Genomic DNA, 11,992 nt, shown 5'->3' on the forward strand with positions numbered 1-11,992 from the left:
TCTGTATTGTCGGCCCTGTTCAATATAGTGAGCGATAACGAATGACTCGGTAGTTTTATTTCGTTTTGAGAAGCAACAGGTTGACGCCTAGTTAGGCCTTATGATGACCAGGCGTTATCTGGTGGGAGCATACGCTCTGGCGATATCCCAAAATTTGAAGTTTTATAATTTCTGTTCAATAACCTCGTGTGTATCATCATTGTTGGTGATGAAAGAGCAAAAGAATTGACTGCGCCGTATGTACATTGAGTTAAGTTGAGCGTAAGCATCAAGAGATTGACAGGCACCAGCGGGTTTGGAGGATCTTCCGATGCCACCACCATGAGCGATTGATATGAAAATCTCACGGATAATTTACCGAACGGCGTAGTCCCTGATGGAGGCTCTTTTAAGCTTATTCTAGCAATAAGGTTTTAAAAGCTCACCAAGTGGCAAATCGCTATACTAATCAAAACCATGTGGCATTTACACAATGTTCTTTGGATTGCCACGGTTTATTTGCGTTGTTGGATCGGGACGGCCCGTTTCCATGTAGTACTGCCGTACTGCCGTACCGCCGTCGTGATTTTACAACGAAAGGACAAATTATCATCATCACACATTGGTGAGACTGTATCAGTGGTATCTCGACCTAGGGCTGATTGGATATAATACGGGATGTTGTGGTCCTCCGTAGTCGCCCTCTCGCAAGGCGCTCGGCGGCTGTACGTTGCACAACAGCATCTCTTGAGGCAGGACGGATGAGTGCATCGCAGAAAAAGCGTCAGTTATTCTCGTAACAAGAAGAACGGAACAACAAATCACTGCTCGCCGCATCTTGTGTCAACAAATTCTCCAGAGCCTCTGCCAGGACCCAGGAATAAACAGAACCGGGGACGCCTAACCCACGGGCCAGCAACAAAAATAGATCGGCCCTGCGCTAATTGGAACGGTGCCGACAGAGACGAGAAATCCTTCGCAGGCTGAAGAGTGGACTCACTGGCCTGCCCGCCGCATGCAATTCCCCGTCTTCACCAAAACTCCACCAGGCCAGTGTCAAGGCGCAGCAGTGATTGGGCCAGCCGCGCACAAATGCCAAGAGCAAGACCGTTGGATGAAGCTGTTCAGCACATGAGGCTAAGAGCGGCGAGGAAAAGGGCCCTTGCTGTACTCCGCTAGGGTAATAAACAATACTCATTGAAGGGTCAAGATACTCACTTATTGTTAGGAGTGGTACCCGTCATCAAGTTCTCGCAGCTTTTGTTTATTACCATAAGTCTACCAATTTCTACAAAGGTAATCATATCTGATTAACGTTTATTAGCCTGGCGGAGGAGTAGAGATGTGTTGAAGAGGCGGGAGAGAACACTCAGACCCTCTACTGGCGCCTTCTACGCTCTGCGCCTCCACAATTCAAGATGTGCTGGCCACGCCGGCGTGCCAAGAACAAAAGGAAGCGATGCATCCCCAATCGCCTGCCAGCTGGACCCTGGGACCCGGCAGACACCAGGTCCCCCGTTCTATGCGGCGCATGAAAACAGCCCTGCTCTTTACTCCTTCCAGGCAAGCCTCTGTTTCTGAAGCCTAGCCCGTCACCCGAAATGGCCATTGTCAAAAAGGATCTGGCTTCCCAGGCTGAGGCTGAGGGTCCCTAGGTCTCTGAGACCCCGTAAACGTGGCTGGCGCTGCCTCTTTGTTTTTCCTGCGCAGCACTCGAGGAAATGAGCTGAATCCTCCTCCCGATCGGTGAAGAGTCCTGCGACGGGCTTTGGTATAAAGAAATGGCGTCGTTCGTGAGGAAGGTTTGTTATTACTCTCTATTCTCATCTATCTCATCATCGACTATCCTCAAGAGTCCTTCAGCGTTTCCTTGTGTGTTTCTTTGTTGTGCTATCAGGTTGTCGGCGGTGTTTCTCTTCACCCATAGTCAATATGAGGGCAGCCTTCGCTTGTTTCGCAGCCCTGTTGGCACCTGTCTTAGCAACAAGACCCATTATAAAGCCCTTTGGTGTGAAGCAACGGCCACATCAGAATCTTGATGTCGTTGGAAGTGGCGTCTTCGAGCAACCGATCGATCACAAGAATGCAAGCAAAGGTAGTTTTCTACAACGGTACTGGTGGGATGCGAGGAGTTGGAAGGGTCCCGGAAGTCCGGTCTTTGTCTTCAACCCTGGTGAGACAGCTGCGGACAATTACCTTGGGTAAGTACCATAACTTCTACAATACAAGGACCTGATGGACTAACACGATCAGTTATCTCGAGAACTATACCGTCCCCGGCCTTTACGCCGATACCTTTGGTGGGGCCGTCATTGTGATCGAGCACAGATACTGGGGAAACTCGACGCCTTATGACGAGCTCACGACAGAAACTCTTCAAGACCTGAACATCATGCAAGCCGCATACGACATGACCAACTTTGCCAAGAAGGTCAAGCTCGAGTTTGCCGATAACGGCGGAGCTAACGCCCAGGATGCTCCCTGGGTGCTCGTCGGAGGATCATACAGCGGTGCTCTCGCTGCTTGGACCTCGCAAATTGATCCCGGAACGTACTGGGCTTATCACGCAAGTTCGGCCGTGGTAGAAGCCATATATAACTTCTGGCAGTACTTCGTTCCAATTGAAGAGAGTATTCCTCGCAACTGCAGCAGCGACATCAAGGCGGTGGTCAACTATGTCGACTATGTCCTGGCAAGCGGTACGGAGGATGATGTCTGCAAGCTAAAGGAGCTGTTTGGTCTGGAGATGGTCGAGCATAATGACGACTTCGCTGAACAAATTACCGGACCGATATGGCAATGGCAAGGAGATGAACAAGCCGTTTTCGACTTCTGTGACTACGTTGAGACGTATGCCAGCAAGGGCATTGTCGTGTCCGATCATCCTGGCGGTATCGGTCTCCAAGGCGCCATTCAGGGGTTCGCTGCTTACGTCAACGCCACCGCCGGTGAAAACTGCCGCGCCTCGTCAACAAACTGCAGCACCTACGACGACTCAATCGAGTGGAACGAGCCAGAAGACCTCGAGTCAGGCTGGCGACAGTGGAACTGGATGCTCTGCGATGAACCCTTCGCTTGGTGGCAGACTGGTCCTCCCGAGTCTGACGGCACCAACGTTGTTTCCACCTTCCTGACCCCTGAGCACTTCCAGCGTCAGTGCGAGCTGATGTTCCCCGAGGTCAACGGTCAGGTTGCCGGCAGCGTACTAGGCTTCACTGTCGACCACCTCAACTACTACACCGGCGGATGGAACGCCGACTTTGAGCGCGTGCTCTTCTGTGGAGGACGCAAGGATCCTTGGCTCCACGCCACGCCATCCTCAAGCTACCGCCCTGACGGCCCGCTCGAGTCGACGGCCGATACCCCTGTGTTTATCATTGAGTCTGGCGCTCACGTTCCAGACTTGACCATCGATGACATCTCAGACGAGATGGCTGTGATTGATCAGGAGATCGAGGTCATGCGCGGTTGGTTGGATGAGTGGACCGAGACGAAGCGAAAGGCTTGATTGATGACTAGCATGTTTTGGCGTTCACCATGAGAGCATTTACCGGCGTTGGGATTTGACGGTTCAGGTTACATTTAGAAGCTGAAGATACCATTTGCATGATATGAACATTTTAGATCGTTCAATGATGACTCAAATATGAGATTTTGTCTTCGAATGGTGCACACTATGCAATGTGAAAATCTGATTGATCTAGTCTATAGAGGTCATTATTCCATCACTCATCTTTAATAAACTCCCCATGGCCATCTGTCTATCAATCAAAATCGGCACGCTAATGGTGACAGTTGTCTGTTCAAACCAGTGCCTTTTTCAGAAACATCAAGTCAATCGGATCCTTCTCTCCCGTCGCAGGGTTTGGCCACATATACCCTGCCTCTTGGTGCTTGAAAACAACATATCCCTGCTTTTCGTACCAAGACTGGTTCGAAACCACCGGGGCCGGAAGCCCTCGCTGGGTGTACACCTTTTCGATAAAGACGGGCCGCATCTGCTGGTCCGTCGTCATGGTGTCGAGGACCATCACCTTTGCCTTGAGAATATCGCTGGCCGCGCGGTCCTCTGCCGCCTGCATCACCGCCCGCCCGATGCCGGCTCCTTGCAGCACCCAGGAGATGTAGAGCCCGGCGACCCAGACGACGCCCTCGTCGGTGATGCCGAGGTGCGCATTCTCCTCTTCCCGGATGTCCAGCGCGATGTGGCCTACCGGAATGAACTCAGCGTTTGAGGGCTCGCGCGGCTTGAGCCACTCTATGCTTGCTATGTCTTTGATGGGAGAGGCTTCCTGTTGTGACGGTCAGAAACAGGGGTTCTCTAGAGTTTGACAACATTTGGGATACGTGCCTGAGGAAATTTGGCCGTGTGCTGCGCGAGTAGGGCCTCTTTGTTTGCAAGCCCATCTCCCAATGTCTGTTCGACAATATTGTGTGAGTTCTACGACGCCTGTACAAGTGAAGAGCGAATCTGAAGTGTCTTCCTACAATCCAATAATACTCCTTGATTCCCTTACGGCCAAGGTCTCTCCACAACTCAACCTCGTCTGATCTCCATCCGCAAGCTATGCGTTGCGCCACCATCCGCTCGGCATGCTGCTCTGACTCATAGTCCCACGGTATGAGTGTAACCTTGGAAGACGGCTTCGAGTCGGTGACGGCCATCATGTGCAAATCAACTAGTCCTTGCTCAAATCAAAACGAAAAGAAAAATCAACAACAGGTCCAAGGAAGTCACGGGCATGAAGTGAAGTCTGCGTAGAGTCCGAGGTGGTCATCTTTAAGTACGATTTAGGGGCATCCTCAACCCTGACCGGATCGTCTCTACTTTCCAGGATAGCCGCATCTCTCTAGTGCGGCGCTGTGCCGCGACACGAGCGAGCCCTGGGGCTGGCCTGGCTGGCTAGCAGCGGGATGTACAGTACGTACACGTACGTCTCGACTGGGGAGTGGGAATCGCGGAATACCGCGGCCAGCCCGAGGTGAGGTTTAGGTTCTCACGCCCTTTGGATCTCCACGGCATGCCGGGATTGTCGTATGGCAGATCCAAAACGGCCACGTTAAAGTCCAGCGTTGGGCCAATCCCCCCCCCGTCAGCCGAACCCGGGGTGCCCAGCCTATTTCGCACTTGCGCACGATACGGTCGGGCGGAGTCAGAGCCGATCTGCAATCGAACACGGCGATGTCGCTCCTCCCCCCTTGAGTGCTGACGAAAGTACTTTGCATACATTTTCTACTCCTCTGCCAGGATAATAAACGTCAATGCTTCAAGGTGGAAGATACTCAATGCTGAGAGTCGCAATGCTTATCAAGCTCTCGGGTATTCTGTTTCTTACTGTAGGTCTATTAACTTCTACAACAGTAGTAACCCCTTGTCAAAGAGGTAGTGATATCCTTGGCGAACTAACATATATTACCCTGGCGGAGGCGTAGAAACCCCTCGATCACGCCGCGGAAGAATGTAGCTTGCAATCTAGCTGTATTTTACTTGCTTGTGAAACTTTTTTTCAAACCGGTGCAATGCTCCTCACTGCCCCGGAGTGGGTTCCCGTCCCTCGTCTTGAGATCTACCGTCATTTAGCTAAGCTTCCTTTGCTTGGACTTCCCATCCATCCATCGATCCATTCGTCCTCTTTCAATGTCTACATAATATCTACATCGCTTCGTCGCTTCAAGCAACCTGTCTGTGTAATATGTGCCACGGTCTTCAAAATAGAAAAATTGGTGTCCACTCCAAGAAAGATCCTCAATAAACTTCCCTCACATGCCCATTAACCACCCATGCGCTTCCCGCTCCCTCAACTATGCGAATTCCCTTTCACTACACAATTTAACAACTTTCATGCTAACCCATCATTCTTACCTGGACAACTTCCAATCCGACCCGAGCAGGGCGGCGCGAATTGAGTCGCAGAAGTTGACTGGAAACCCATCCACCGGAGAATATTGCGGCACGCCACTCAGACCCTTCTAGCCTTCGAAGTGGAAGCGTGTGCCCGCAAGCTGGCCAAGGCCATCTCGCGGGGCAACATACCGTCGACGGTAGGTATTGGCAAAGTCTTGTAGGAGCACGCGAACCTGGCGGAGGCCGCCTTGGTCTTCGCTCTGCAACTTCTCCCTGATCTTGCTTATGAGCCGGTTCGCTTCAACGGGCGTGACGGTGCCCTGCGGAAGCATTTTCAGAGCACTTTCAAGCCAGGTCGCCGTCTGTGAGGGAAGGAGCTCAAACATGCCCAACAGAAGGCCACTACCGTCTGCGAAGCAGTCTGGGGGGAAGGTGATCATCATGCCAGCCATGACCTGCTTGATCAGCGGCTCTCCGTGGGCGATCAGTAGCTGTTGAATGGTTTGTCGGACCTGTTCCGTAGCAGGCCCGAACTCGACATTCGACGCAGCTGGGTTGCCTCCGCCGTAAGTGACAAGGTCACGTAGATAACGGAGGGTCTGCGATACCGGATCCCGCTGTTCCAATGACAGTGCCGAGATAGCTGCCTGGAAAATAGGTGTGAAAATCGTGGAAGATATGAGTTTTTGAGGGTAGTATAGGAGGGCGTCAGCAAGAAGGCGGAAGAAGTCCTCGATGACGTCCGGCAACTCGATGGCCGGGAGGTCGCTCATGATTCGAAGAACGTTTGTCGCTTGAGTGTCAAAAAATGCGTAGATGTTTTCAGAGATGTTCTCGTCGACGTGCTCACGGTCGTCGGAGAATTCCCTTAGTATAGCCCCTGTGACCCAGAGGAAGGCGCCTTGCCGCGACTTAACAAAACCATCGGCTAGTTTGTTGGCCATAGGCCCCAGGAGAGGAGTCATGTCTGCTCGGTACGATATGACCATGTTACGCCAGCATCGGCACACTCTTTCGCAGATGGGGATGAAGTCTAGGAAGTTGTCTAGCACGGTCGCAAGAATAGGGAAGACTTCCTGCCAGTATCGTACTGCAGGGTTCTCCTGGCCCGCTGGAACCGACGGTACGACGTATTGTACGAAGATTGTGATGAGTTGAAGATGATCTGTAATTATGTCAACAAAATTGTAAGACTTTTCAAGTTTTCGGAATGACTTACCAGCAACAGCCAACTTGCTCTTGTCGTCGACTGCCCTGTTCGCCTTGGTCATTAGTCGATTTACCAACGGATCACAGTACAGCTTCAGGAGCTTGTAGATCTCGGCTGAATCCTGAACGCCAACAACACTCGCAACACCCTCCGTAATCTCCTCTTGGCTTTGCTCGGGCAACTTGTCCAGAATAGAATCATAGAAACCCTGAAGCTGAAGAACCTGTCCGCTCAGCAGGTTCTTGCAGTCCGTGCAGAAGTACTTCATCGACTGCGCGGCCGCCCGCACAATCTCTTTCGAATCTGTCTGGAACGAGGACACAATGTAGTTGAACTGGGGCTCCAAGAACTCGGTGTGCTCCGATGTCCATTCCGTATACCTCCCCAGAACCATGATGGTCGCAAATCGAAGCTTTTCATGGCTCGGCATCTGTACCAGCAGCGGCATCAATTGCGGCACCACAATGTTCTCATCCTTTTCAACCATGCGTCCCATGGCACGCATAGCAAAGAGCGGGGCTTCCAGCTCTTGCCAGTGCGGCACGGAGGTTGCGGTGGCTTGGCTTGCGTACTTCTGCATCCACAGCTTGATAGCCTCCAGCACCTTGGTCAAGCAGTCTGTCACCCCCATGACCTCGCATGCATCTTTCAGCGTATCTCCCATGTGATGTCGGAACTCACGGAACTTCTCCTCCTGCTCTCGATCGCCGTCGAACAGGTCCAATTCGTTGCCACTTTCTGACTGGGGATACTCCAGATGCTTCAACATGATGTCAACGAGTTTAGAGTAGACATCAAAGAGCTGCATTCTGGCTTCCACGTATCTTTCCAAAACAATATACTGCTTAAGTTCATACCAAAAGCCAAACGTTGAGTCCATCACGTCTCGGTCCCTGTCTCTGGCGGCGCATTCCAAAAGGGCGTCGACAAGCGGTCGGAAGTGGACTGGCTCCCTGGCAATTGCAACACACCATGACTCTGCTGCGTCGGCGAACAGTCTCGTTAGATACTTGAATGCTTCGGTATCATCCTCCTCGACTACCTTGGCAATGCGCGGTCTAAGTTCCACTATCCGGGGTAGGAGGATCTGGATAGTTTCGGTGTTGTCGTCGACATCTCTTGTCTCTCGGCATATCGTTCCAAGGCACTCTGCCGAAGCTTGCATAGAGCTGTCGTTTGAAAGACCATTGATAATGATATTGAGAAGGGGCGACTTCACGATCACGTTGACCGGCACTTCACGTAACCATGCGTTGATGCATTCCATCAACTGGGAGTTCTGCGCAGCAGCCACTAGGAAAGTCAGTGACGGAGTTCGGTGTGAGTCTTGCGAAGAGGCTTACCAGATGACTGCGCATAGTTGATCAGGAGTTGAACTACCCGCTCTGCGTTGTCTGAGAGTAGTTCGTACGTCTTGTCGGCGAGCTCTTCTTCCTATTATCCAAAACCAGATTAGATTCTCGTTCCTACTTCATTCCACCAGGACAGGATGGCCGGCAGAGGTATAAATGAGGTCGATGGCTGGCGTTCCACATACAGACAAGTTGAGCTTGCGGCCGTCGGTCACTTCTTCGGGTAGCACTCGGAGGAAGTCGAGAATGGCTGCATGGCTCTCCACATCGTTCCCAAGACTAGACACAACGGATGGAAGCACGTCCTTCCACGACTTCATCTGTATCGCAAGATTGGCGAGGCAAACGCAGAGTTGCACTCTAGTTGGCTTTGGGCCTGGTGCAAATTTCTTGAGGAGAAGGAGAAGCTGGTTTCGTAGGGCCGCATGGTCGCTTTCGGGTACCTGAGAGATGAGGTCGTATTTTATCTAGTTTGAACATCAGCCATTGCTGCAAGCTGGGGACACCCATAATCATATACCTTTCCCTTCAGCGTTGTCGCTGCGAACATGACCGCTCCGGCGTCGTCAGAGGCGTCTAGAAGCGCGAAGCTTACTGTCCATGCATCTTTCTAAAGTAGAGTGTCAGTATACCGCGCCGGGCTTGTGTGGAGAAGAGTATCCGAAGTCGTGGGGGAGGGCAAGGCTGGCTGACTGATTTCTGGTACTTGTCTAGATAGTCCATGGCGGCCTTCTTCTTGTTGTCTGCTTCCCCGCCACGCATCGTTCCATAGGCGGCGAGGACCTGCGCCGGGTCAAAGGCATGGTGAGCACCGTTGGCAGCCATGGTCGGTCTGGCACGGTACTGCTCGAGGAGCTATCGGCCAAAGTCGGTGGTTGCTGGGTGGAGGGGTAGCTTGGAAGCAGCTAAGCTGCGCGGACTGCCGTGCGGCAAAATGATGGCTCGATTGAAGGTCTGGCCAGTATAAAAGAGAAGAGCTCCTCCAGTTGCAGTTGCTGAACACCGCGTTGTCGGTAGGGCCCGGGTGGATCGTGGTGTTCCTGTTTGCTCGTGTGCTGTGAGCCCTTGGCGGGGAGTCAAAGGAGTTTGTGTGGATGCACTTCGGTCACAGAAAATAAACGTCAGGCTTCCTGCCGGCCCAGTGATGCGGTCGCAGCATACGGTAAATTAGGCGGGCATGGGGTGGGTTGTGTGGCTGACAAGACACTCAGACAGCCTGGAAGAGGCCGACCAGTGGACAGGAGGGACCCCTCCCCTGCTCAACGGGAGCGGGAGCAGGGACTGTCTACACCCGGACAAAAGTTTTTCACTCATCCGTCCCTTGACTCTGCAGACCATTTGCACCAATTGCCACTTGACAGGACCCACCTCCACGTGTGCATAGGTGAAGAGAGTGCCTGTCGGTCAGGACCCCGGGAGGCTCTTTCAGATGAGGTCAAAATCGATAACATAACATGGGGCAAATTGAGGGTGAATGATGACATTTTTGTTTCATTCCACGGCCGTTTGAGGCCCTCTCGAACTCTATGGGAATCCTATTGCGCTGTGGTGCCTTTTGAATCAATGGTCTAAAACGATAACTCACCACCGGACAACGCCTGTACTGTGAGAATTCATCTCAACGTTTGAATTGTCACCCGCGATCAAGTAAAGTGTCGAGCTGAGCCGAGAGTCCATACTTCTGTTCGCCTTTATGGAACGAGCCTGGCCAGAAAAATCTACTGCTTTCCACTCGTGAAATTTCGATCCACCATGTAACGCCGTAATGGGGTTCCCGAGTATTTCAGTAGCGATAGCATCAGTCAACTTCAGGCGGGGGTACGGTCTTGACGTCTCCGTTTCCAAGTAGCAGGCCGTCCAGTGGTTGGTCATAAGGTCCAACGGGAACCGACTCATCTGCGGACTCTGAAAGATACTGCTCTGTTAGGCCCAATCCGTACAGCAGAATTCGCGAAGCTGGTGGTTGTAACGAAGATGCCTTCAACGCATATCGGTGGAGGAAGTAGTCATAGAAGCCTTTCCCGTGCCCAAGCCTCCTGACACCTCCGTTCTCTGGGTCAATGTCAAAGGCAACGCCGGGCATCAGGATGAGGTCCAGGGTCGCTTGGTCGGACTTGTGTGCATCTGGGCCTCCTAGAATCCTCCTTCTCTCGTGGACAGTTCCTGGATCTATGCTCGGGATGCCCCATTTGTCTCTTTTTAGAGATTCGTAGTCCGGCACATCCCTAAGGCGGACCATATCCATCACCCGGGCTGGAGTGTCTGCCGATGGAACTGGGTTCTTGTGAAGATAAGGTACATAGACCTGCTTGCCAGCGCTCAACGCATGTTTGACAATGGCATCCGTCTGGACTTCCGCGGCGGGCATGGACAGGAAGATGCTGACACTCTGAGCATCTTGATACGGCTTGAAGCCCTGTAGTGAGTGGAATATTGTGCAACCTACACTTATAGGTCAGCCTTTGGTCGAATGGACTTGCTAGCCAAGAAGTGAGCCGTCATACTCTGATCCAATATCGCCTCGCTGGAGAGCAGGGCCAGCCTCTGCTTAATCACAGCGCGGAGCTGCTGCTTTGCAGCGTAGAGGGGCAAGTTCATCATGATATCCTCTTCTGCGCTCATGCTGGCTCTCTACCGGCCTCCCTGCTGACTGGCGTGCCAGGAGTGGCCTCCCAATCTTGAGACAAGCGAGCCCACGGGGTCCGCTATGCAGTGCAGGTGGTGCTAAGACACATCAGGTGGCAGCCGTGGAAGGGATGTGAGCGAAAAGAGGGCAGGCCGGCAGGATCTCGGGGAGGCTTGAGCGCCCCTAAGGCACAGTACTCTCGGTAGAGCTTAGCGGGGGGATCCACTGAATCGCATCGAGTGAATCGGCCGGCAATCGTGCTATCGACGTCGTAACTCTTACGTCCAACAATGTGCCAGTGCAGACAGATACAGGTAGGTACAAAGCACGCGACATCGCGTACATGCAGCGCCGAGGACCCCACTCTCCGGGTCAGCAGGATGCGGTGTGCTCTTGGGAGTTTTACGTGCAGGCCGGGAACGTGGGAGTAGGTAAGTAAGTTATGGTTATCGAGTGAGCGACCGGCCATCTTATCAATCAATGGGTGGGATTGGCAGAGCACTGTCCATCCGTCATTGGAAGCCTGGAGACTGGAACCACAGCAAAGTGCATGGTGCTATCTGAGCAATTCTTGTTCTGAATGAGCAATTATATTCTGGAGAATCTCATCATGACCGGAACATGCACAGATTCCCGCCCTTCCCGCGCTCGCATCTGCTTGCCGTCAGACTTGCGGCGCAAGGGCAAGGGATGTGCTGTGTAGTGAGTCTCCAAGTCCACATTAATGATACTATAAGCCTCCTAGCGGTGCCCTGCCCGTCCGTTCCCACCAACCTAAGATACCTAAGCGGAAGGAGACCCACCCTTGGAGGCTTGGACCAGATCCATCTTGACTTACGGACGCTATCGGATGTGGCCTTCCAATTCCCAGGTTCGTTTGGCTATCAATCAATCAATCAATCAATCAATCAACCGAGATCAATCCATTAGTGGACTGTGGACTGGACCTTCATCCGTCCCACCAGCGTGGAGCCCATCAC

The 11,992-nt window shown here is 52.5% G+C and overlaps 4 protein-coding genes across 4 annotated transcripts; 1 reads left to right on the forward strand and 3 right to left on the reverse strand.

Annotated features, from left to right (window-relative positions):
- Positions 1–1,911: 1,911 nt before the first annotated feature.
- UCRPA7_1376 (putative serine carboxypeptidase s28 protein) lies at positions 1,912–3,487 on the forward strand (the record flags this gene model as incomplete). The annotated part of the gene is made up of 2 exons (XM_007913957.1): positions 1,912–2,180; positions 2,233–3,487. The coding sequence occupies 2 exons, from the start codon at positions 1,912–1,914 to the stop codon at positions 3,485–3,487; spliced, it is 1,524 nt and encodes a 507-aa protein (XP_007912148.1).
- Positions 3,488–3,782: 295 nt separating this feature from the next.
- Positions 3,783–4,647, reverse strand: UCRPA7_1377 (hypothetical protein; the record flags this gene model as incomplete). Its single annotated transcript, XM_007913958.1, has 2 exons — positions 3,783–4,271; positions 4,468–4,647. The coding sequence occupies 2 exons, from the start codon at positions 4,645–4,647 to the stop codon at positions 3,783–3,785; spliced, it is 669 nt and encodes a 222-aa protein (XP_007912149.1).
- A 1,302-nt stretch (positions 4,648–5,949) lies between these two features.
- UCRPA7_1378 (putative exportin 1-like protein) lies at positions 5,950–9,211 on the reverse strand (the record flags this gene model as incomplete). Its single annotated transcript, XM_007913959.1, has 6 exons — positions 5,950–6,989; positions 7,044–8,327; positions 8,378–8,468; positions 8,572–8,853; positions 8,907–8,996; positions 9,080–9,211. The coding sequence occupies 6 exons, from the start codon at positions 9,209–9,211 to the stop codon at positions 5,950–5,952; spliced, it is 2,919 nt and encodes a 972-aa protein (XP_007912150.1).
- A 973-nt stretch (positions 9,212–10,184) lies between these two features.
- Positions 10,185–11,008, reverse strand: UCRPA7_1379 (putative 5-formyltetrahydrofolate cyclo-ligase protein; the record flags this gene model as incomplete). The annotated part of the gene is made up of 2 exons (XM_007913960.1): positions 10,185–10,828; positions 10,891–11,008. The coding sequence occupies 2 exons, from the start codon at positions 11,006–11,008 to the stop codon at positions 10,185–10,187; spliced, it is 762 nt and encodes a 253-aa protein (XP_007912151.1).
- Between the last annotated feature and the right edge of the window lie 984 nt (positions 11,009–11,992).

The sequence above is a fragment of the Phaeoacremonium minimum genome, assembly GCF_000392275.1.
Source record: "Phaeoacremonium minimum UCRPA7 unplaced genomic scaffold PA7_03_scaffold_84, whole genome shotgun sequence".
NCBI lineage: Eukaryota > Fungi > Ascomycota > Sordariomycetes > Togniniales > Togniniaceae > Phaeoacremonium > Phaeoacremonium minimum.